Raw genomic sequence first — 26056 nt, 5'->3', positions numbered from 1 at the left:
TAACAAATACACCACACAGATGCAAGGTGTAAATAATAGGGTGGTGTAGGGGAATTCTGTATTTTATGCACGATTAAATTAGATATTTTACCTCTAAACTAAATGTTTAATCAAAAAGGAACACTGAAGATGCATATATTTTTTTTATTGAGGCACAACAAGGCATTGTAATTTGCCTGAACTTGAGGCAATCAGTTTAGAAAGCTGAACAGTAATACAGTTAAGGATTAAGTGCAAACAATATACATTCACAGCTTGACTAGCAAGGCTACATCACAATTTATAAGGTGCCAGATTAGTGCTAACTGTCATTCAGCTTGAAATTTTTCTTCAGGGAGTGGGGAAAAAAGGACCTCCGCCTTCCTCTAAGAATGAAAACATTTTCCTAAACCAGTCATGAGGCAACGACAGCTTTTCCTTTAATCCCACTAATTAGAATGCCTTCCCTTTTATTGCCAATTCTGTACTGAATCTCAATCTTGATAAAGAAGATAGCCTGAAAATGTTGAATATTTCCAACTACTTCCATAAATTGCTCCCCTGTGCAAACGTAACCATATCTGGTCTCCCTGGAAGAGCTGAAGGATTGCATGATTGCTAGCAGTTTCGTGGTCTGGAGCACCATCGTTGGCATAGGCAGATACCAAGACCTCTTCATTCTTCATGAGGTTCACATACAGCGGCACATTCACTGCCAGCTTTAGCATGTGAAAAATGAAAACGTAAGTGCCATTCACCGGGCAATTAAATCTACCAAGTTGAAGATCAAAAGTTTCCCCCAAGTTGTTCAGAAGAAGATCAAACACGATAGGTTGGTCTAAAGTTCCAGGGGCCAGATTAGAGGTTCTGGCTGCTGAGAAGGCAACTCGCATCTGCTGAGGCAGGGGATAGACGTGGACTGGCAGGATGGTGGCCGCTGGGTTTGTCACTGGCACATCCACGGGGGTCATGCTACGCGAGTCTCCTTGTCCAGAGTCACCACTGTTAAAGGTTTCGTTGTCTCTTTCTGGGCTGCTCACCTGAGAAGAATCACTCCACCCTGCTGTTTTATTAGCAACAGTGAGTTTCTCATAATGAAGCAGTTAGCTTTGAACACAATATTTAACATTAGTCGGCTACTGAAACACAGGTAAAGATACATTTTATAGTAAATTCCAAAACAAAAGCAGTAAGGCATGGCTTGACTGTGCTTTCCTAGATCTTAGACTTTCTGGTAGTGGTCTTTAATATTACTATGCTAAAAAACCAGAACGGACATAGATGACCACCTCTGTTTTTTGTGTGTGTTTGGGTTTTCTTTTTTTTTTTTTTTTTTTTTTTGTGGTGATTAAGAAAACAAGATCCTCAAAAAATTGGATAACCTACCACAACTAGTTAAGGTTAGCAGAGTCCAAAACTCAGACTTAAATACTCTAATCCATTATCTCTCTCCCATAATTCTTACTCAGTTCTTGATTCATCAGTGATCAAGCTCCTATTCAAAGTATCTAATGTAGAAAGACTCAAGAAAACAGATGACATAAAAGAACCAGCTCTTAGATCCACTAGCCATCATGAGCCCCACGATGAATTTGTTCTTTTTTTTCCCTGTTAATGTAACATCAAGAAACGTTAAGGTTTTAAGTGCATACAAAAACACTGCTCCCAAGTAAGGAAAGGCAAGTGAATAGGCTACTTTCTCAAAAGGAAAGGATTCCGTTATCCTCTGACAAAGCAAATTAATCCTCAGTAATACTTGATTTACTCAGTTTCACTGGATCTTCTAATAGTCCGTTCACATTTTAAAAAGTATTACACGTATGCTTCTTTTATTTGAAGTCATTGTATCTTACTGTTGTTTATTCTTGCCTATCAATACAGTAACACCGAGTACGCAGAAGTACCCAATATTACAAAACCATCATCCTGAAGCATGACATAAAACTATTTGAAATAAGCACAGTAAATATATGTTCACTCAATTTAAATTATGTTCTGGTGTCAAGCAAATGTTAAAAAACACACACTTTTCACTAAAATGTTAACTGGTTTCCACAGCCTTTCTAATAGTCCCTCAGTACTTCTATACTACACTTAAGTACACTGAAAACCTTAAGATAAATGCTGAAAACTGTTCTTTGGGAAGAACTTGACAAAGGATGCAGGAAGGTCTAAAGGTTTATCCAGGGTAAATCACTCAGTTAATTGCCCTTACCTCTTGAATTTGCCCGAGGACCACCAGACGTCCCTCCTCGCTTATAACACTGCTGGAAATTATCCTAAAATAAACACATAAATTTCATTTTAGGTAAAAAAAAAAAAAAAAAAAATTTACCTTGGCAACAAAATAGTGGCTGCCTATAGCAGTAAAACACTAACATTGGACTGCAATTAGTTATCACCCAGGATTATTGGCTGATAAACTTGCAATATTAAAGACTCTTAGCCCTTTTATCTGGCCTTCTCTAGCAACCAAAGAGGCTCAGGTGTTTCTGAAGGCCAAGAAAAATAAATAAAGCATGGACAAGAGTGGTCATACTTACATCATCTGTTAATTTACCTGACCAATTAGATGTTAATAGTTCCAAAACCAATAAAGCTTTTAGAGAACACTATGTACAAGGTACAGTGCTAGGGAACAAGGGAAATTGAGAAATATTGAATATATTGAAATGAGGAATAAACCAAAAACACAGGCTTTCAATCTTACTCTATTTATAGACCAAAGTATAAAGACTAATACAATAACAAACTATGGTGTTTTTTGAGGGGAGGAGGGGGGAGGGTTGGTTGATAAGAATTATATTGTATAAATCTATTTATTGCCTGGAAATGTGGTCCAATATATGAAGAAAAATTTTTAAGAGGCAACACTTCAAACCAACTCCCAAGTATGGAGGATAGCTGGCCTCCACGTAACCCATGAAAGAATAAATAATATTGTAACAACAAAAAAAAAAAAACCTTCAATAAAAAATTTAAACATGACAGGAAGGTATGCAATGAAAATAAAAATAAGTTTCCTACCCAAGACTCCCAGTCCACTTCTCAACAGCAATTATTATTATTATCCATTTCTTATGTTTAAAGCAACACACAATATTACTGGAATACCGGTGTTAAGAATGGATATCTCCATTATTCTAAATTGATCAACACCCTCCTCTTATATACAAAAACCACATTAATAACTAAAATTTTCATGCTTGATGTATGCTTGGCACTGTGGAACTAAGCCCTTACATGTATTAGTTCATTTAATGCTCAGAATATCTCAGAGCAATCCTCACAACACCTCAGAGTTACATGAATTACTCTAATGACCCCTCATCCAACAGATGAAGAGCTAGAGCTCAGAAATTTTAAGTAATATGCCCATGGTCATAAAATTACAGAAATGGTGAAATCGGGTCAAACCCCAGTCATTTTGATTCTGAGGTGTATTTTTCATGCCTTTTTAAAACTACCCCTGGGTAGTGTGACTCTGAAAGCCTTGTGGATCACACACCCTTTATCCAGTGTTTGGATGGATGAGTAGAAAAATGGGGACAAAAACTAAATGAAAAATAGGGTGGGGGGGGGTGATTTAGGTGTTCTTTTTTACTTTTATTTTTTATTCTTATTTTTACTTTTTCTGGTATAAGGAACTGTTCAAAAAATAGATTGGGGTGATGAATGTACAACTATATGATGGTACTGTGATCAGCTGACTGTCCACCATGGATGACTGTATGATATGTGAATATCTCTCAATAAAACTGAATTAAAAAAAAAAAAAAAACTGCCCGTGTAGACATCTACCTTGCCTAACATAACTGTAAGCTCTTCAAGTACAGTAGTACTTTATATATTACCAACAAACTCAGTATGGTACCATGTATAAACTTAAAAAGACTTGTTAAACTTCAAAAATGAAAATGCTAATGTAGTACAACTTCATATACGCATACGAACAATGACAGGAAATTCCAAAAATTTGTTATTCTAACAGATTTTAACATGTGGTAAAGAAAATCTCCTGAATTATTCAAATCAGAATAAACAAAAAAATTAGATTTATAACAAAGGGCTTTGCTGTACTTGATGTTTAGGCAACCGAATAACGAGTTAAGGATGGAACTAAGAAACTAAAGTTCTAATCTCAGTTCTACCACTTACTTGCTGAGGAACTCAAACACATTATTTACCCTTTGAACCCCAGTTCCTCTTACAGAGTGAAAAAAGCAAATAAATTAATGCCAAAAACCTAATTAATAAAGTCCTTAACACTTTCTAAATCCCATATAACCAGCAGCTGTCACTTATCTCTTGAATTATTGTAAAAACTTCCAATTTAACTCTCCATAGGATACTTACGAGTAGTCTTAAAACTAAGAACACTTCTGCCAAAGAAATATGACCCACTCATAGTTTAATCACCAGCTTTACATCAACAATTATACCACTACTCAACTATGACAGCTATTCTTACCCTTTGGGAATAGGGTGTTCCAGGATATTCTCTAGCTTGAAATTGCAGCTGACTATAATTTCCATTGGCAACTGAAGGAGGTCCTCTATAAGTATCAAAACCTAATAAACAAATTTACATAAAATTATAGGCAAAATTAATAACTAAAACTCTAAATAGTCTATTTCTATGCCAACTTTAAAAGTTCAAGTGATCCCATAAGGCCGTCATTAAATAAAACTCCTTTAAGCTAACTCTACCACAGTATTATTGCTTCCACAATAAAACATACATTTCGAATATATCACTGGCTATTCAAACATGCCAGCTTTAGACATTTAGTACTGCTAGAATGAAGATAGGGTTTGGAAAAGGGTGGTAGTAGGGCAATTAGGTATTTAAGGCCTCTGCCTGAAGCATTTTTGCTAATACCAAGTAGTGACTACAATACTTGAAACCAATCTAAAACTGAAGAGACTATATTATAGTCTCAAATTTCATGTTCTCAGCTGTGGTATATAGTCTGATAGACAAATAACTAGAAAATGGGCACTGTCTAACTATGGCATATTTTGAGCAGAGTTAAGTCTGTTAACAAAAGGAAAAAAGTAAAGAAATTATTCATATAAGAAAACCAAAAGTCATCCCATGAAAAACAAGATGGTTAACACTTCTTCAATAAATCACAGGATCAGTCTGCTTTTCACAAAGAAGTTCCATACAAAAAGGGAATTATTAATACATTATAAATGGCAAAAGGGAGAAAGGTAAAGTAAAACTGGTTTGATTCAGGCAACTATACAAACAAAATAATCAGCATAATTAAATTTTATTGAGGTCATACCTTTATAACCACCAGGGGACCGATAAGAGGTGGTTAGTAATCTCCCACCACGAGTACATCCTCTAACAGATCCCCGGTTATTGACAAAAGGCTGGGTGGGTCTGGGAAATACATTCGTCTGTGCTGGGTAAAAGGCAAGGCTACCATTGCTTACTTGAATAGTTCCATCATGATGATAACTTGCTGCTTAAGAAAACATTTTAGAGTCCAAGAGTTAAATGGTAACAAAGATTCAATACTGCTTATTCTTAAAAGTGACTGTTATTGAAATCTTTAATACAATTTTCTCCCTTTTTAAAAAAAGGCCAAGTATTCCAGAGCAGGGAGTAAAAGAAAATGAATTCTAATTAAAACTGTAATTAGGAAGGCATATGGCAAAAATATCCTGTATGTAAATCTCCTGCCCTATGTTTTCACAGTACAGGTAAGAACAGAATGAGGTCATCTGTGACTAGGACCAGGGATTCACATTTACTATCTCTTCAACACTGAACTAACCAAGTATCCAGAATGCATAATTCATTTGCTCAGGCTTGCGTTTTAGAAAATTCAGAAGGGCACTGAGATATCCACACTGAAAATACACACATGCTTCTTCAAGTAAGAAATAAATAAAAAGGTGATTATTTCATGCTTTAGAACAGCATGAAAGATAGTCTCCCATCTCTAAGCAAATATTACAATAATTAAATTTTACCTTCACACTAATCAATGTTTTATTATAAGAGGAAAGAAAACAGGGAACGGGCCAAAAGGCCATCTGTCTGTACTAAAAGGGTTAACAGAACGGTTTCAAACCTTCATAAAAGTAGCTTGATGGTGTCCTAACTCAGTCACTGCCTATGGTAATCAAAGCAATAAGATTAAAAATTAAAGCCTATTTCAAGATTATATCAACCATCTAAGTTCTATCTCTACAGAATTTAAAATTAATAGATAAAGTTAACTGAATAAGAGGAAAGGAATTAAGTGTTTCTCAACACTTAAGGAACATGTAAAGAGATAATGCTTGCTAGTCAGGAAAGAATTTCTACAGACTTGCTTTCTATTCTATTAGCTGTCATCTAAGTCTTCAAAATGTCGTAGTCAAAGCCCTTACCTGTCTCTTGAGAAAGAACGGTTTGGTCTACGTGTATAGCTGGCAGTTGGCACTGGGGTGGGGTTTGTGTACTTGCTGTAGTAAAACTTTGATTGTAGCCAGGTGAATAAGGGGAGTCTTTCATTTCTTGTTCTTTCCGTGGAGGCAGAGGTGCATTAACATTGAATACCTTATAAGACAAAGATACATTAAGTCATCCGTGAAGTTTCATAGAAAATCATTAAGGGTGACATCCAGCAAAATTTTACACCATTCAAAAGTTTCTATTTGATTCCTAACAGAGTGTAAACATCAGGACAAAAGTTAATCTTCCTGATATTACACTATCATAATGCTTACTGAGAATGAAAGCTATATAGAGAAAGAGCGCCCTTTTTCAAAAAAGAGGAATGAAATAATTTACCCTTTACTGAATTTTTATTATATGTCCGGCAGTATGTACAAACCCTGGCCACTGTAGGTAAAATAGCACTTCTATTACTCTCCTACCCCTTTACCCTGCTCCATTTTTTCCCTCACAGTACATACCACCTGAAAAATTACATATATGAATACCTGTCTCTCTAGCCCTACCACCTCCTTAATGAAATGTAAGCTTCTTGAAGGTAAAGACATCTTTTTTTCATTACCACATCCTAGGTAATTAAGAGGAAGTGTCTGGCTCCATAACTATCTGTTGAATGAATGAATGAATGAGAATAAATCTGAATTTTATAGTATTCCAACAGGCAGAGAAGACAGATAGGCATGAGCGAAAAAGGTATTGTGATAAGAATGTTCAATGCAAGGTGGGGGACTAGTCTAGTAAGTTATACCAGACTTCAAAAGATATTGAGGGTCAGGCAAAGGAGTGACAATTTCATTCTATAGTAGATACTGTTTCTAATTAGCGTAAGAAAAAGTAAACCCAAAGTGGCAATACTGGGCAGGATGGACTGACAGGAAAGAGGCAGAACAAGTAAACTAAGGGGATGTTCTAAATGGCCAAGCATGAAATGAGTGCAACTTAGCAATCTCCCTGCGTTGTGCCTATTCCATGGCTACTCCACTGGCCCCATCCCACTACCGTCACTCCAAAGTGATACGGAATGGGACATCCGAGCAGCATCAGTTAATGTACTTATTGGCTCACACAGATGTTTTTGGTTTTTCTTAAAAAGAATTGTTTTATTATATTATTCTGTGTTGAGAGAGTAAACATACAAATCTAGTTCTGATACTACCTAAAACAAAAAAGTCTTAAACCACAATTTGTAGAGAAATGAATAATTCAAATACCATACAAACCTGAGTAATTCTCCCAGGTGTAGTATGAGATCAGGATAAAATCAAGGTTTAACAATGATTTAAAAAGAACACCCAAGTATGTGTCCTATATGTCAGGTTATTGATGCTATGGAACATCACTGCTATGATATTAGTAATGATTAGCACATTAAGCTGTTCCTAGAAAATTATGTTTCTCACACACACATCTCATTTGTTTAATACAGGTCCTCAGCTTTACCTACCACTACTCAGAGAGTGAATGATGCTGATAAGATCCCCATTCAAAATTCAAATGGCTGTGGATTTAACACCTTCTGTCACAAACAGTATTTCCATTTGGCAAATGTAAATTCTACCAGCTCAAATAAGAGTAATACAGAAGGCAAATTTTTGACATACTACCCAATAATGGATGTAAAAGAAACAATGGTTTTTAACAGGAATAATGAAGTACAATCATTCACATTTCATACTCACTGTCTGCATAGCTTGAAAGGGTGCTGTATTAATAGTTACTGAACTACTGCTTGCTGGAGGTGACTGGAAGCCCTGTTCAGAGCCCTTTGACACAGGAGGATTTGGAGAAGCTAATGAAGATGGTTGCTTGCTTGGGGGAACTGATGCCTAGGGAAGAGAAATGCAGTATCAGCCTATCACCTGTCATGTAACAAGCAATTAACTTACACTAAACCCCTGAATGGCATAAATCAGCATGTTCTATAGGATGACATTTGGACACAGGAATGCAAAAGAATAGCTTTTGCTTACAATTTCAAATCTCTACTGCTGAGGATGCACACCAGTATTTGCTTTGCACAGCTTGCTGACTATGTGAAAGAGACTTGCTAATCATTCAGTAGATGAGGACCTGAACCTTTTATGAGCAACCTAATCCTTTTCAAACCCTGAAATGGTATTTTCCAGTTAAGAGTCCAATATTATTCCAAATTCATACAGCAGAATTGGGCTTAAGAAAAGCCTTGGGTTATTTGCTTAGTAAGTGTTAACTTTTCTCTGTTTTAAAGTCTCATTAGATTTCTAAGTAGGCTAACTAAAGAAGGAAACCAAACCTGGTCTAATTTAAATAACCCCTATTTAAGGGAACAGGCAAATCCTTGACATAACGTTATAAATCCAAAGGCTTTAAAAAGTACCAAAAACCAATCCCAATCAGATTACAAAGGAGACACAGCAGAAAGTCCCTTGGGAACGTGATAATCACTTCTTTCTCTTCTTAAAATGGGGAACCAAGTAATTTCAATTTAGACTAAATCAGCCCCAAAAAAACTAATGTTTATATTTTCTTATTTTCTATAATGAATACATGTTCATATGTAATAGTTAACAAAAAACCCTAACATTGCTAATCCCAAACTTCATTTTAGCAATCTTTCTATTTCTATCGCAAAGGTTTGCTCAAACTTAGCAAAAATTGTCACTCACAACTGAAAGGACAAACTTAATTTTGTCAAAATGCTTTTGACAAATTTATCCCACCCCCACCCAAAAAAAAAGACTGTAATTAGCACTGTGGTCAGTACTAATATTAATATAAAGTCTCCTGAGTGTTCAGTTATATGGTTAAAGATTTTTCTCTTCAGTATGCCTTCAGTGTAAACACAATGAGAAACCTGACCTTATCCTACCTAGAACTTTTCACGTTTTTTTGATATTAGCAATTTTGGCCTAACTGATGAAGCAATATAAATATTAAATTGATTTATATAGCAAACACAATCAAATTACTTGTATAAGTTCCAGTACCACAACATCTATAGAAAGCAATACATTAATAAAGTACAAATGTTATATTATTCAACTGACCATCCCTGTAATTCATAAGCTAATCTGGTCTCGCTATGCTTTATTAAGACAGAAAAGAAACGAAGACAGCTGGTCTCTCATTACCTCAGGAGTCTCTGAGGTTATAAACTCTGTTTCAGATCCTGAAGAAGCCTGATCAGCAGTAACCAGGCAAGCATTTGAGCCACAAGTAACTGGAGAAGAAGCAGTCTAGACACAGGAAGATACAAAACCATAAAAGGCATTTTGTTCACTTTATATTTCTTGAGCCCTGGACCTCCTAATAGCTTACTTACCGAGTACTCGCTAGTGCCAGCCACTCTGCGAAACACTTTACACATATTAAAATGTTTAATCCTCACAATAATCCTGTGAAGTAGATACAACTATCCCCATCTTACTGACAGGCAGGCAGGAGCGAAGAGAGTTTAAGTAATTTGCCCAAGATCACACCAAAATTATGTGGCAAAGCTGAGATGCAAACCCAAGCAGTCAGCTACACTGCCTTTCCCGGCCTGGTCACCAAAGCTACACATAAAAAAATTCCATCTTCATTACCAAAATCTTCGGCCTCAGAAACCTAGGGCAAGACTTTTCAACCTGGCATTCGATGGCAACTCATGACAGATAAGCTCAGGGCACATTTAACAGCTCTGCCAGGGATCATAGGCATGCTTTTACTCTAAGGGCTTTAGTATCTTAATGAGGTAGGTAGTAGTACAAATATGAAGGATAAACTCTATATAAGTCAAAATGGCACCAAAATTCTAACAAAAATAAAAGTTGACAGTATGATATAAAATCAAATTTAGAGAAAGCACGGTAGGAAATAAGGCTGTGATAACTGTGACCAATAAAAATCCAAGAGTGTCCTAGGAAGGTATTCTATGGCACAACAGGTATTAGAAGATATTAGAGAGACACTCATAAAAATCTAGCACCTGAAAGGTCTGAAGTGTCAGTGAAGTGACTCCTAATACTTAAATGCTTCTGTGTGGTTCTAGAAGCCCAAGTAATAAAATGGGTGATTTGGAAACTAAGGAATGGTAAGTAAACATCAGAGCAGTTATGTTCCAGTGACCTTCTAAAAGGAGTCATTGTGACACACTGCTTCTTAGGAAAGAGTGGGGATCAAGTCTTATGGGGAAAAAAAAAGTAAAATACTTTGCAACATTTTATATACCTAAATAAAATAGAATAGGTATAATTTGGATCTAATCAAAATATTAGATGCTGAAACTGGAATTTTTACAAACTAAACCTTTCTTCTGGCCCTTTCATTAAATAATGGGACAACTGCCCAAAATAAGTGAGCCTTGCTGTGGTGGGAACATAAGCAACTCTCTAACGCTGAAGGAAGATTCAAGCAACTCAGGCCACATGATAGTTAAGCTTTAACAGACTTCTGAGAAGGAAAAAAAGACAAATTTTAGCTAAAAGGCTCATTAAACATCAAAAAAGAAAGATCCTTTGCATCAGTATTTATTTAGAAGTTAAGGTGGTTCTTGCTTCCAAATTATTGGAAGTAGATCAAAGGTAGCTTAATTTTTGGTAAGTAAACATGTTTGAGACCGATGGTTCCAAAAATGTGTATAGATTCACGCAGGGAGGGAGCCTATTAAAAACAGATGCCTAAATAACACCTCAGGAAATTCTGAACCAACAGGTCTAAGGTGAGACCTACAAATATACAGTTTATTAAAGTACCCAGGAGATTCTAATGCAGCCATTCCACAGACCTGCAAACCCCTGAGAATTACTAAACTAGACCAGTGACTTCTCAAAAAAATTACCTTTCAAGTAAAAGCTTCATGTAGAACCCTAAGAGCTAGAACAGATAAAATGGGACTCTTTAACTAAAGGAGTGGAGTGGGAGAAGGCAGGGGAAAAAACCCATCTACCTTGCTCCACAAACAGTTTGAAAACTGAGACACACCTTATCAAACTATACCTAAACCACTGTAAACAAATAGTATTCAGTCAGTTGTTGGATGGGAAGGCTACAACTGTTGAACCACCTGCTCAAAATGTTTAACCTACTGTCACAAGCAGATACTGTCAAGAGAATTGCCATATGAGTTTCAGAGGGACCCCGGAAAAACTTTTTAGCAGATAACAACCAGATAGCTAGTGAAGCTTGGGCAAACTACTGATAGAATTTCAACAGGACATTTAAAGATCTCAATGATCTGGTCCCTTCATATCTCTAACCATGGATACTGGTTCCTTTCCCATATAGTTAACTATTATATGGGGGAGGGGGTGAGGGGACAGGCTAACTGTGGTAAGACTGGATTATGTTCCCCCAAAAAAGACATGTCTGAATCTTAATCCATGTTCCTATGGATGTGAACTCACCTATAAATGGGAACTTTAGAAGATGTTACTTTTAGTTAAGGTGTGTTCCAACTGAATTAGGGTGAGCCTTACTCTGTATTAGTGGAATCCTTTATAAGCTGAAGAAATTTGGATGAAGTGAGTCAGAGAAGGCCACACAGGAAGAAGCTGAAGTCAGCAGAAACAGGAAGAGCACATACAAGACAAGAGAAATTGCCATGTGACAGGAGGCAAAGATGCAAGCCAAGGAACCCCAAAGATTGTGGCAAGCCAGCACCAGAATGCTACAGACTTTTGGGGGAGAAAGCATGGCCTTGCTGACACCTTGACTTGGATTTTTAGCCTCCAAAACCACAAGGCAACAAATTCCTGTTGTTAAGCCAACCAGAGTGTGGCATTTGTCATAGCAGCCTGGCAAACCAAGACACTAATCACGGGTTAAACAAAATTTCTTTCCTCAGATCCTTTACTATGCTGGTGTACAAAGTAACGTAGGTAACTAAATAGCATATTAATATTATTCTTCAACAAGGTAGCTCTGAATATTTCAGCTTGCTCTTTTCTTAATGAAATCAGCTAATCTTCTCTATTATAACAACTAGGATAGTTGTACTTGTTTGTATATACTATGCCTCCCAGAAAAAGCCATGTTCTTTGATGCAATCTTGGGGGGGCAGACATATTAGTGTTGATTAAGTTGGAACCTTTGGATTAGGTTGTTTTCATGGAGATGTGTCCCACCCAACTGTAGGTGATAACTCTGATTAGATCATTTCCATAGCGGCGTGGCCCCGCCCATTCAGTGTGGGCCTTGATTAGTTTACCAGAGCACTATATAAGAGCTCAGACAGAAGGAGTGTGCTGCTGCAACTTACAGAAACATTTTGAAGACAGCCGCTGAAAGCAGAGTTTTGCTAATGCTTGGAGGTACTAGCCCAGAGTTTGCCCCGTGAAGCTGATACAGAGACATTTTGGAGAACGCCATTTTGAAACACAACCTGGGAGCTAGCAGACACTAGCCACGTGCCTTTCCAGCTAAAAGAGGTTTTCCAGATGCCAATGGCCTTTCTCCAGTGAAGGTACCCTATTGTTGATGTTTTACCTTGGACAATTTATGGCCTTAAGACAGTAATGCTATAACCAAATAAACCCCCTTTATAAAAGCCAATCCATTTCTGCTGTTTTGCAAAATTGCAGCATTAGCAAACTGGAATAACAGTCTTTAAGTAATCTTTTTAGGACCAATTGTACTGGAATTTTAAGAACTAGATAAACTTAGAACATTTTCAGTAATTTAGTTAGGTGTATTAAATCAGTAAGTCTGATCATTCTTGTCAAGGAAAGAGGTTCTTCCTTGAATAGTAAAGAAAAGTAAACAAAAAATTAATTTGGAGAAGTTACCTGTAATGGCTCTTGAAGAAAATTGTTTTTACTGGGTAGATTTTGTTCTGTAGATGCTGCAGAGACTGAAATGAACAGTAAATTAAAGAGGGGCAGAAAAGTTTATACATAGCAACTGAGTGGAAAGTAAAGTTTACACTTTTTAAAAAACATTAGCTGGAAGGACTAGGTGTCAAGTCCACCATGAGAGAGTCAGAAAGGCTTAGAGAAGAATGGAGAATACCAGCTCCACCTATGATACATAGTGATATTTTAAGGTTAAATGGGCAAAAGCAGCATTTCAAGTTTTCTAAAAAAAAAAAAAACCTATTACTTTTAAAAATAACTGATAACCGAATCTGGAAAATAAAGCCTGAGCTATCATGAAAAGTGATTAACCAATACAATTAAATTCCAAAGTAAAGCTTAGCGGGGCCTTCTGTCTCTTCAGTTTTGTTTCTTTTCTCTTTGATTATTTATAATAATATGCTTGTTAATTGCATAGTTTCCAATTTGGCTTCCTCTTTTTAATATCTATCACTTTGGTTAATTACCCTCTGTTAACCCTCCTTACTTCATCCACAAGTAACTGCACTAGACTTCTATCTGGTGTCTATTGCTCACCTACAGTGGACTACGGCTTTGATTATGTCACTCTCTTCCCATGAGGTAAACCAATAAAGAACAAAAAGTGTAAGCTTTAAAGCATCAGACCACATGCATTCTAGACTTCATCATAAATTACTGTGTTAACCACTGTATTATCTATCATGGAAGTAATTTCACTCCCAATTAGGATCCAAAGCCTCAACCTTAGATTTAAAGTCCAAAAAGTCAAGCAAGTTCTAGCCAGAATTCACTCCAAAAAGATGATCAAAAATTGTAAAAACAGCTTTTTGGCATTTCCATTCATCCATCTGGATACTTTCCTCCATACTCAAAGAGGTCAGTTAATTACACTAATGTCCTAATGGTATTTACCCACATATAATACTAATGACAGAAGAATTAAATGAACACAGAAACAGTCACTTCAATTAACATATCTAGAATAGAATCCTTGGTCAAGAAACAACTGTTAGACCTCAAGCTATTTTTTCCAAGTCTTCAGAATGATTACATACCTACTGGGCTACCTGAAGCAGCTGAAGGCGGTTGTGATGATGGAATTGCACTTGAAGGTTTGTCAAAATCCAGAACAGATTCCTAAAGGCAAGATTTAAATAATGAATAGGAACAAAGATTATTCATTTAAAGGCTATTACCATTATGGTATTCGTACTGCTTCCCATAGCACATTAGCTAAAGTCTAATAACTATCTAATCACTATCTCAAGATGTTAAAAATTTAGTGTTTCCAGGAAAAGAAATTAAAAGTTAAAAACCAAATCTCAAGTAACTGCCAAACCTTAAGTTTGTGTCAAATGTTAGAAATATAATGGTACTTCTAAGGCCTAACTTGGAAAAGAAACTCCTGACCTGAGGCCTTAAAATAAGCATGCATTCTTGTCTAGCATGAACCCTCCTTTTCATTACACTCAACCAGTGTCTATTTTATCTCACCTACTTACTAGCTCATGCTGTTGAACACTTTCACAACGAGAAACCATTATCTTCTCCTACCTTGGCTCTCCCAAAAAATATCTGACATTTTGAGTATTTAAGCCACACTAGGCCTATAGTGAGCATTTTAATCCTTTTATTTATCTTCAAATACCCTTAAGGGGTAGACAATTCCCTCATTTTATAGATACACAGAGAACTGGAGGCTAAATAACTTGCCATCGCTTACATAGCTGGTAAGCAGCAGAACTGGGATTTAAACCCAGACCTAACTCCAAAGCTCAAGATGTTTTTTACTATACCAAAATATCTTATTTGACTACTTTGGCATTCGGTTATATCACAGTATTCTGAAATATGGTAAGAATCTGTATCACACTATTTAGTACAGATTATTGTATCACAATTTAGCATTTAACTATCGATAGAGCACAAGTTTACAATCTCCTACAACTGGAATATGAGCTCCTTGAAAGCAATAAATGTCTTCTCGTTTCCTACAGACAACGGCACCTAACAGAGCACAAAGCAGAGAGTAAGTTCTCGCAGCCTGAGTGGACGCCACTGATGATCTGTAACAGCAGTGATACTTGAGCACTTTAGCTATTTACATGTTTGATTCCTATTATTACTCACAACAAACTTAGGAAATAGGAAGTATGATCCTCATTTTTCAGATAAAGACACTGAGGCAAAAAGTTAAGAATTTGCCTAAAGTCTAAGTTACTGGCGGAGCCAGGATTCATATGACACCAGAATCTATGCTCTTAACTTCACTATAATGCATCAGATCAGAAATTAGTAGTCCCATGTACACCATACAAGATTCTTTTTAAAATTGACTCATACTTGCATAAAGTTACAAGTTCCTTGAATCTGAGTCATCAGATCCTGCAGTTTTTCTTTCCTCAATACTGGATCCTTTGGAAGGGTAGAGGAAGAACCTACAGGCTGATGTATGGGCTTAGGCACCTACAAGATAAACCCATAATGTATAAGCATGAAATTCAAATTCAATGGCCTAATTCAGGAAACTTGGCTTATTTCATCTGAGTGAAACCAAACACCTAGCAATATTCATTTACAAGAGTTAGCTCAGATGAAGAATTTCTACATAAATGCATTTTCTAAATAATTTAAGCAAACTTTCAACGGTTTACCCCCTTCGGAACCACTTTAATGGAAATCTTTCTAAAACACCCTTTTTAAAGGGAAGATCCACAATAACAAAACTTCCTTGATAAGAAAATAATTGCTACCATATTAAAATGCATCTCATTTTTAAGATGCATGATTTCAGAACCATTAAGATGTAAAATGAATATATACACATTCCAGAATTAAGGAAATACAAAACACTATCATATTTTGTTAAAACTAACTATACTTTTGTGGGCTACTGATATTCATAAGGTAGTTACCCGTATGCTAAATTGCCCAATGAGTTAGACCTAAAGTTGACAGTTAACTACTTAGAGCTGTCAGCATGTCTGTCTCTACCGGGTCCACCTCTCCACCTTCTAACACACTGGGAAGCCACACAGCTAAACTTGGCAAAAGTACCATATAAAGTAAGAGTTAATAGACTAGAAGTGAATACATGTGAGGCTCTTTAAGAAGAAAAGTATGAGCTTAGTGATTAATTTCATGTCATCTAGTCTTCTGGCTTAGAATTGTATTTTGTCCCCTTGTCTGTTGTCTGTACTTGCAATGTTCTACAGAGCTGAGCTTTCAAGACCTACAGGGAGACAAATACTATATTATACAGAGAAATGTCTCCTCAGTCACTGAAAAACCTACAACTTCAAAATAATGCTATGCCCTAAAAGCAATTAAATATGACTTTTGAGCTTTCCATAACCAAGTATCCCTGATTTTACATCCTATTCAGCAAATACCATGATATCCGTATTCTGATATATTAAAGGTTTGACATTGCTACACCTGGCAGGATTTTAAATTGGGTTTTTTTAAAACAGCTTTACTGAGGTATTAAATTAGGTTTTTAAATAAAAGTTTCTCAACATAGTTGTCATTACAATTACTATTGCATGATATCTGCTTAATGAAATATGGCTATAAATCTTCTGCAGTCAGGAAATAAGCTAAAATTAATATTAGCATTTGAAGAAAAGAGAAAAAGGAGAGCAAAAGGAGACAAATTTAACTCTAAAATTCTCTTCCCATAAGACAGAAATTAGAAAGGAGTAAATTATTCATTTATAAAATGTAATGTTTCGATTTCCCTCAGCAAAATGTTTTTCACACTGTGAGAGGACCAAAAATTTATCAGAAAGATTTTGGCTAAAATGGCATGGAAGTGTAAGGAACACTACTAGAGAAGAAGAACGCGGGGAGGATAAGTTTACATTTTTTACCAAATAAGTGGGTAACAAATTGCATGATAACATGATAAATAAGTAACTAATAATCAATAAAAGGCAACACTAACACAGGACTGCATCCAAGGATTGTTCAATTGCAAGCCTTATCTTCCTAAAATGGGTTTTTGATTATTAACAGAATAAGGCCTTATATTTGAACTAAATCTTATTCTCCAAAACCTAGCTATAAAATGGTTAATGCCTGCCCATAGTGTCCTATTTCCAGAAAATTGTTATTTTGAAGTGGAAACAGAGAACTAATTCATATTATTCCCCAGCTACTCGAATACCTGCAACTACCATATACTTTCTTCATAGAATGCAGGTTAATCTGAATGGCTACAAATGAGTGAAAGAAAAACAAGGGAATACTGTCAGAAAGTCACCCATATGCCAGGCAGAAGGGGTGAAATGTAAAACCAGTCTCCCGCCCTGTGACATGCATTTACAGTACTCACTTGTACAAATTACATTCTTGTCTGAACTATCCACCATTTCGAAGTTGTATTGTGTTATTTAAGTTGTGGCATAAAAACTTAACATTTTATAATTATGGAAATTTCACCTCAGATTAGATACAGAGTAGGTTAACTTCCAATTTTCTAGGGAAAACAAATCTATCCATTAAAGAGTTAAGTGAAATACTTCATATATTAATTTAACATGGGTTTTGTTGATTTTTTTCTAAAGAACTAAAAAATTACCATTAGTACAACTTCTCATTTATGCCTACATTGACAGAAGCAGAATAATACAGATCAACTCACATCTTTGGGTTCTGTATTAAACTTCCTGGGAAGAAGCTGGTCATCTGGAATGAGGCTTGCTGGAGCTACTCCCCAGGACTTGGGAGAAATCTGTGATTGTGGAGTTAAAGGATGTTTTTGACCCTCAACACTGCTTTCCCAGGATTTTGGAGTCTCTTGCTGTCTTGAATCCTGTTCTTCACAAATGGGAGGGGTCCATGACTTGGTGATGTCCTGTTCACTCTGCACAGAAGGTATCCAAGACTTTGGAGTTTGCTTCTTTGGATCCTGTTCTTTCTGCAGCTCAACTGGCCAAGGCTTTGGTGTCTCCTCCTCCTTCTGCTCCTCTTGAGTGTATCCTGCTTTGGATTTAGTAGTTTCTTGCTTCCATTGGCTAGGAGTTGGCTTGGGTTTGGAAGTCTCCTGCTTCTTCTGCTCTCCCTGCAGAGTAGACCTGAGTTTTGGAATCTCCTGTTTCCTCTGTTCTAAAGAAACTGCAGGTTTTGACACCTCCTGGTGCTTAATAGACTCCCAGGACTTGAAGGATTCCGGTTTCTTCTCCTGACTATCTGGTTCTGTAAGCATATCCCAACATTTGGGGAGATTTGGTTTTCTAGCATAATCTGCTTCCCAAGATTGGTCTTTGTCTTGTTTGTTTGAATAATCTACTTCTGTCACGTAGCGTCTGTTAAGAAACTAGATCAGAAAGAGCAAGTGTTTCAGTCACAAAATTAATAGAAGACTTTGAGAACATTTCTATTTTGCTTGGTCTGAGCCATCATACTAACGTGAAACTTTCCTCTGTACCCTACTTGAAAAAACTGCCCTACTTCTTTGTCCATTCCTTTTTCTTTGATTAACAGAAATACAAACGTTGCTACTTCTAAAGTAGAAAGCTATGTTTGACTCACCTAAGAATATCAAGAACTGCACATCATGGTGCTAAATTTGCCTGTTTCAGGCTCTTTTGTCAAGCCTATTCCACCTTTGCCTGCCTTAGGACCATTCTACCATCTCACCCCATCCTACCCAACTCCCTCTAAAAGTTAAGGCAGTAGAATGTAGGGGAACTAGCAGTAGAGAGCAATTAAGGAAGGGGGAACAATAATCCAAGAAGAACAGATAAGCTATTTAACGTTCTGGGGATGCCCAGAAATGACTATGGTCTGTTAATTTCTGATGGATGTAGTAGGAACAAGTTCACTGAAATGTTGCTATATTATGTAACTTTCTTGGGGTAAAGTAGGAACATGTTGGAAGTTAAGCAGTTATCTTAGGTTAGTTGTCTTTTTCTTACTCCCTTGCTATGGTCTCTTTGAAATGTTCTTTTATTGTATGTTTGTTTTCTTTTTAACTTTTTTTTTCATACAGTTGATTTGAAAAAAGAAGGGAAAGTTAAAAAAAAAAAGAAAGAAAAGAAAAAAGACAAACAACGAAAAAAAAAAAAAAAAAGATGTAGTGCCCCCTTGAGGAGCCTGTGGAGAATGCAGGGGTATTCGCCTACCCCACCTCCATGGTTGCTAACATGACCACAGACATAGGGGACTGGTGGTTTGATGGGTTGAGCCCTCTACCATAAGTTTTACCCTTGGGAAGACGGTTGCTGCAAAGGAGAGGCTAGGCCTCCCTGTATTTGTGCCTAAGAGTCTCCTCCTGAATGCCTCTTTGTTGCTCAGATGTGGCCCTCTCTCTCTGGCTAAGCCAACTTGAAAGGTGAAATCACTGCCCTCCCCCCTACGTGGGATCAGACACCCAGGGAAGTGAATCTCCCTGGCAACGTGGAATATGACTCCCGGGGAGGAATGTAGACCCGGCATCGTGGGATGGAGAACATCTTCTTGACCAAAAGGGGGATGTGAAAGGAAATGAAATAAGCTTCAGTGGCAGAGAGATTCCAAAACGAGCCGAGAGATCACTCTGGTGGGCACTCTTACGCACACTTTAGACAACCTTTTTTAGGTTCTAAAGAATTGGGGTAGCTGGTGGTGGATACCTGAAACTATTAAACTACAACCCAGAACCCATGAATCTCGAAGACAGTTGTATAAAAATGTAGCTTATGAGGGGTGACAGTGGGATTGGGAATGCCATAAGGACCAAACTCCACTTTGTCTAGTTTATGGATGGATGTGTAGAAAAGTAGGGGAAGCAAACAAACAGACAAAGGTACCTAGTGTTCTTTTTTACTTCAATTGCTCTTTTTCACTCTAATTATTATTCTTCTTATTTTTGTGTGTGTGCTAATGAAGGTGTCAGGGATTGATTTAGGTGATGAATGTACAACTATGTAATGGTACTGTAAACAATCGAAAGTACAATTTGTTTTGTATGACTGCGTGGTATGTGAATATATCTCAATAAAATGATGATTAAAAAATAAATAAATAAATAAAAGCAATTCACAAAAAAAAAAAAAAAAAAAAAAGTTAAGGCAGAGGATAGTTCAACTACACAGTTATACTGTGTAACCTTAAGTCTTATGTTTCCAGAATCACCAGTCTTTTCTTTGTTTTCCCTATATTTTAATCATACTGTGTTTTGGCCCCTCCCATTCTTTTCAGTCTCCATGAATCTCAATGTCTCTTCAAAAAGAACACAAATACCACCTTCTGCTACCAATGTGAGTAAATTCTGGAGAGAGGAATATCTTGCCTATCTTTAAATTCTAACATAGGGGCCAATGACAAAAAAAAAGCTAACACCTGAGCAGTTAGTATCTGCAAGTCTGAACTCTAGGTAATTTAGAATTAGATTAACTAACTCCTTTATTCCTCACATTAACCCCATGATGTAGGCATTATTATTATTTTTAATTCATTTTTATTGAGATATATTCACATACCATGCAGTCATACAAAGTGTACATTCAATTGTTCACAGTACCATTATATAGTTGTGCGTTCATCACCAAAATTAATTTTAAAATAAAAAAATAAGAATAAAAATTATAATAAGAATAAAAATTAAAGTGAAAGAGAACAATTGAAGTAAAAAGAACACTGGGTGCCTCCCCCCGCCCATTTTTCTACTCATTCATCCTTACACTGGACAAAGGGGAGTGTGGTCCATATGGCTTTCCCAATCACATTGTCACCCCTCATAAGCTACATCTTTATACAATCATCTTCAAGATTCATGGGTTCTGGGTTATAGTTTGATAGTTTCAGGTATTTACTACTAGCTATTCCAATTCATTAGAACCTTAAAAGGGTTGTCTATATTGTGCATTAGAGTGTTCACCAGAGTGACCTCTCGGCTCCTTTTGGAATCTCTCAGCCACTGAAACTTAGTTCATTTCCTTTCACATCCCCCTTCTGGTCAAGAAGATGTTCTCCATCCCACGATGCCGTATCTAGATTCCTCTGTGGGCATTATTATCCCCATTTTATGGATGAGGATAACAAGATAAAGCCGTCCCTAGCTAGTCACTAAGCTAGTGAGCTACAGAGCCCGGGGTGAAGCTCAGGAAGTCTAGCTCCAGAGCCTCAGCTCTTAACCATGACACTAAAGCAAGTCTCCAAAACCAACCTGGGCAAATTTCCTTTTCAGGATCTTACCTCTTGTGGCTGTATCTCTGGCTGTGCAAGTTCCATAAGGGACTCTGGGAAAATAAAAGGAATACTGAAATAAATACTAGGCAAATTATAAGTTTTTAGACTGGTAACAACTATAATTCATTACAGCAACATATTTCAGAAGACTCAAAAGAGTCATAGAAAAAGATAATACAATTAAGTTTATTCATGGCAGGAGTAACTCTAACAACTGATTGTTGGTCAAAAGCATTTGGTCTGAGGCTACCTGAAACTAGTAACTCTTCTTACGACACTTTGCTCGTCAAGTTTCAGTTAAAAATTGATTTCTGATTGAAAATAAGACTATTTCCTCTTACCCACAAACATCTTCCCACAAATTGGAATTATAGCTCAGGTCTCACAGGGTAAAAATTAGTCATTTTAGTTTGAAGGCCTCTTACAAGCCATTTTAAGGTTGGAGGGCAATGGGGCATTGAAGCATTGGACTTGTAAGAACTAAGAGGAAGTGAACACAGGAAATGACTGGAGTCTTGCTGGGCTAACAGAACCCTGCCAGGATTATCTCCTTAGAAAAGATATTTCTTAAATAAATCCCACCTAAGCAAACAAAAGGAAAAGTACCATTTGCTCAAAATATTTCTCCCCCCAAGAAACAGTAATTTGAGAAGTATATTTCTTTTAATAATTTTAACAAAATTTTCCTAAATCAGTATTTTTAACCTTATGTTATTTACATTCTCGTTCTACTACAATATTGGATGATATTACAACTTACATTTTAAACCACACTTTTAAACAGAATTATCCTACCAGTAATTTAACAGAGAAGTTCATTCAAACACCTTAAAGGCCTCATTTTAATCTGTGTACTCTACTAGAACAAAGTATAACCTAGTGTTGCTGTAACATTCACTCTGTAAATCATGGGAATAAAGCTTTGACATGTTTTCTAAACTTAGACTTATCTAACAACAAGTAAAGATTTCCATGTATGTAGACCCTAGCAAATTAAAATAAGGATATCATCATTTCACAATGATTTAACTCATTTTTGGTTAAGTGTTTGTGCCGGTTTGAATGTATTGTGTCCCCCAAATGCCATTATCTTTGTGGTCTTGCTGGACAGACGTTTTTGGTGCTGGTTAGATTTGCCTGGAATGTGCCCCACTCAGCTGTGGGTAATAATTTTGATGAGATGTTCCCATGGAGGTGTGGCCCCGCCCATTCGGGGTGGGCCTTGATCAGTGGAGCCATATAAATGAGTTGACTAAGAGAGAGAAAACTCAGTGAGTGCAGCTGTGAATGATGTTTTGCAGAGGAGCAAGCTTGCTAGAGAGGAACATCCTGGGAGAAAGCCATTTTGAGGCTAGAGCTTTGGAGCGGATGCCGGTTGCCTTCCTAGCTAGCAGAGGTTTTCCGGACACCACTGGCCATCCTCTGGTGAAGGTACCCAATTGCTGGTGTGTTACCTTGGACGCTTTGTGGCCTTAAGACTGTAACTGTGTAGCAAAATAAACCCCCGTTTTATAAAAGCCTATCCATCTTTGGTGTTTTGCATTCTGCAGCATTAGCAAACTAAAACAGTGTTAAAAATGCAACCACTATTAAGAATTTCAGAAATCATAACAAACCTGACTCTTTCACAGATTCAGTCTTCAATAATTGTTTTTTCTTCTCTGATTTCATTAGCATTTCTTCCTCCAGTATTTCTTTTTCCTTAACATTTTGGGGAACTGGGATACTTTCAAAATAGCCTGAGCTCAGCAATCTAGACAGTAGATCTTTCATGTGTTTGTCTAAAGAAGAGTGATTATGACTTAGTTATCATATAACATAACAGTTCATTGAAAATATTAGGAACAGAAATCCTAATACAATTAAATCCTAGTCATCGCATGCCATTTCAATAGTCTACATCAGGAAGGATTCACAGAACTTGTCATTACCATAAAAAATAAATATTCAGTCCATCTCTCTGTTATGCTAAGTGAATATAAATTTTCAAGACCAGAATCCCAAAGTTTAGCAAGTCACTTAAAGTTTGAGCCTCCATGTCCACCATTTAAAAAATGACTATAAATCAGAGATTCTAATCAAAGACTCTAATACTTCACAAAAGCACACATCCTTTCCCTGAGCTAAGAGACAAATCATTTCTTCCACTGCCCCAAGACATCACATCTAGCAACAACCCTATCATCCCCAAATAATTAAGTGAAGTAAAAGGCAGTTTCTCCAACGTAAGTATTACAAAATTCTATCTTGTACAAGCTCTAAATTTGTTCTAAACTACAAAATCCCACAATTTAGATTTTACTCTTGATTATGCTGTATATCATGCTTACTACAACACTATTTGATAATCAAGAAAAAAGGTTAAAGTTGCTGCACCACAAATAGGTCTAAAGTATATTTCATTTTAAATATCCACTACAAACATAATTCCCAGAATAAGGAGCATTCCTACACTTCTTAAAGTCTATTACTCCTTTCATAGGAGTAACATGACACAGATTTTGTTTTGTTTAGCCAGTTTTCAGGTGTAATTTACACACAGAGTTCACCCACTGGTGTACAGTTCTAACAGATGTATAGTCATGTTATCTCCACCAGAATCATGACATAGAACATTTTCATCACCACAAAAAGTTCCCTCATGCCCCAATTTTGCAATCAATCTCTTCCCCCTACCTCCTGGCAACCAATGACTTCCTATAGCTCTAGTTTTACCTTTACTGGAATTTTACATAAATAAAATCACATAATATATACTCTCTTTTTTTGTCTGACTTCTCACACTCAGTATAATTATCTTGAGATGCATTCATGTTGCTGCATTTATCAATAGCACACTCCTTTAATTGCTGAGTAGTATTCCAATATATGGATATACCAATTGATGTACATCTGGGTTGTGTCCAGTTTGGGGCTACTATGAATAGAGCTGGTATGAACATTCACGTACATTCCTGAACATGTGTATTCATTTCTCTTGAGTACTAACAGTATAAGTGCTGGGTCATATAATAAGCAATGTATAATTTTATAAGAAACTGCCAAATTATTTTCCAAATGTTAGCACCATTTTGCATTCTAAACAAGAAATAAATTTTTTTTAATTGTGCATTAAACAGACTTAGAAAACTTGCAACAGTTGCATATACTTAGGTATCTAAAAAAAGGAAGCAATCACTAACAATAAAACTGTTTACCAGCTTCTAGTGAGTTTTCATTATCCTAACCTAGTACATAAAGCTCTTCACTTCATGTCCAGTCATTTGTACTTGGTCATTTGGCCAAAGGCTATTTAGAAAGCCAAAAGGACTCTCTCTCTCTCTATCCAGATCATTTTCAGATCAACAGACAACAATTCCTCGATAGACTATCTAGTCAAATCATTCATATTTTCTTCAGCTGATACAGTAGGTAAGTCTTGATATTAACGTAAGTGTGGATCTACTTCTACTATAAAGAATATGGAACTAAACCTCAAAATGGTCAAGCTAGTGTTCAATCTAGCACTAGTATTTAGGTCTTGCCCCCATATCACATTGATTTCCCACTTTAAAACTCTCCCTAAGTTCCACTTTAGTGAGTACGATTATACAGTAGATGCTTTTCACAGAACAAAGGGATCATTCTCCATATGAATACAGTATTGTCAGATACATAAGTTCTGATGGAGTGACACAGTTTAGGTCCTAAATATCATACTAAACTTCTAGGCATAAAGTTTAGTATTTACTGCATAAGTCCAGAGTAGAGAAAACTCACATGTTGTTCCTACCACTGTTTTCTCACTTCCTTCCAAAAGGTCCCAAAAGTACAAGGATGACTGTTCCATCTGGTCTTCAACACTGATATGGAGAAACAGCAGCAGAACAAAGTGGCTTTAGAAGTATATATAAATATAAATACAGCAGGACAACTAATACATTATAACCCACTAACAGTCAATACAGTCAAATGTTAATTTTGTTTTCACTCTGGAAGAAGAAAACTGAAATTTTATAAATGGTGACTGCCCATTTATGTATTTCAAATTTTAGCATTTTTTCTTACAGTTAAAAGAAAGATTTTTCCAAATATAGCAATAGGGCTATAGACACAGAATAAAAAGACTTTAAAGATGCCAATGCAGTATAACCACTTATCAAGAACACATCCTAGCTGGAAGAATAGTGGAATGGAAGTCTTCTATTCCACTTCCATAGAGCTGTATTTGCCTTAATTTAAAGATAGCAGCTTATTTTTCAAATTATATTTGGCTTACCTTTCACATATTAAAGTAAGCTACATTCTCTGAACTTTCCAAAGTGAAATAGGAGAAGGAAACAACAAAATAGGTGATGATGGGGGTAGCCAATCAGCATGGGAACAAAAAATACATGGCTACATATAACTCCCTATGAGTTTTATTAGGTTTCTTCCTGTTCAGGGCTGATTTCCTATAATGGTTGAGAACTGCAGCAGCTTTAGCATGGCTAACTTAGGAATAAAGTTGGAATAACCTGTATCTAACAAAGTGAAAGCACAGAGATCTCTTCATCAGCTGATTTACTTGATCAAAGCAAAAACAGCAAATGGATAACTACAGGGGAGAAAAATTCATTGGGTAGCCCTAATGTGGTTTCACATTTTGAATGTGGTTTCTCAGTCTTTATTC

The 26056-nt window shown here is 36.4% G+C and overlaps 1 protein-coding gene across 12 annotated transcripts in view; it reads right to left on the bottom strand.

The window, feature by feature from the left end:
• Positions 1-124: 124 nt before the first annotated feature.
• The window catches only part of CAPRIN2 (caprin family member 2), a 45660-nt gene continuing 19728 nt past the window's right edge, over positions 125-26056 (bottom strand). The window contains exons 6-19 of one of the 12 annotated variants that reach the window (XM_037847004.1): positions 25165-25247; positions 23022-23186; positions 21412-21455; positions 17876-18550; positions 15574-15696; positions 14286-14367; positions 13183-13247; positions 9550-9654; positions 8119-8265; positions 6373-6541; positions 5274-5459; positions 4451-4551; positions 2195-2258; positions 125-1042 (exon numbers count right to left, since the gene is read on the bottom strand). In XM_037847004.1, the coding sequence (XP_037702932.1) occupies positions 474-1042; positions 2195-2258; positions 4451-4551; positions 5274-5459; positions 6373-6541; positions 8119-8265; positions 9550-9654; positions 13183-13247; positions 14286-14367; positions 15574-15696; positions 17876-18550; positions 21412-21455; positions 23022-23186; positions 25165-25247 (2578 nt within the window). In that variant the 3' untranslated portion in view covers positions 125-473. Of the gene's footprint in view, positions 1087-2194; positions 2259-4450; positions 4552-5273; positions 5460-6372; positions 6542-8118; positions 8266-9549; positions 9655-13182; positions 13248-14285; positions 14368-15573; positions 15697-17875; positions 18551-21411; positions 21456-23021; positions 23187-25164; positions 25248-26056 lie in introns of all 12 variants that reach the window. The other 11 variants (XM_037846996.1, XM_037846998.1, XM_037847005.1 and 8 more) reach the window with 11 other exon arrangements.

This window comes from Choloepus didactylus, chromosome 8 (assembly GCF_015220235.1).
Source record: "Choloepus didactylus isolate mChoDid1 chromosome 8, mChoDid1.pri, whole genome shotgun sequence".
Taxonomy (NCBI): Eukaryota; Metazoa; Chordata; class Mammalia; order Pilosa; family Megalonychidae; genus Choloepus; species Choloepus didactylus.
Note: the sequence above shows the minus strand (reverse complement) of the source record. Positions and strands in the feature narration are given on the sequence as shown.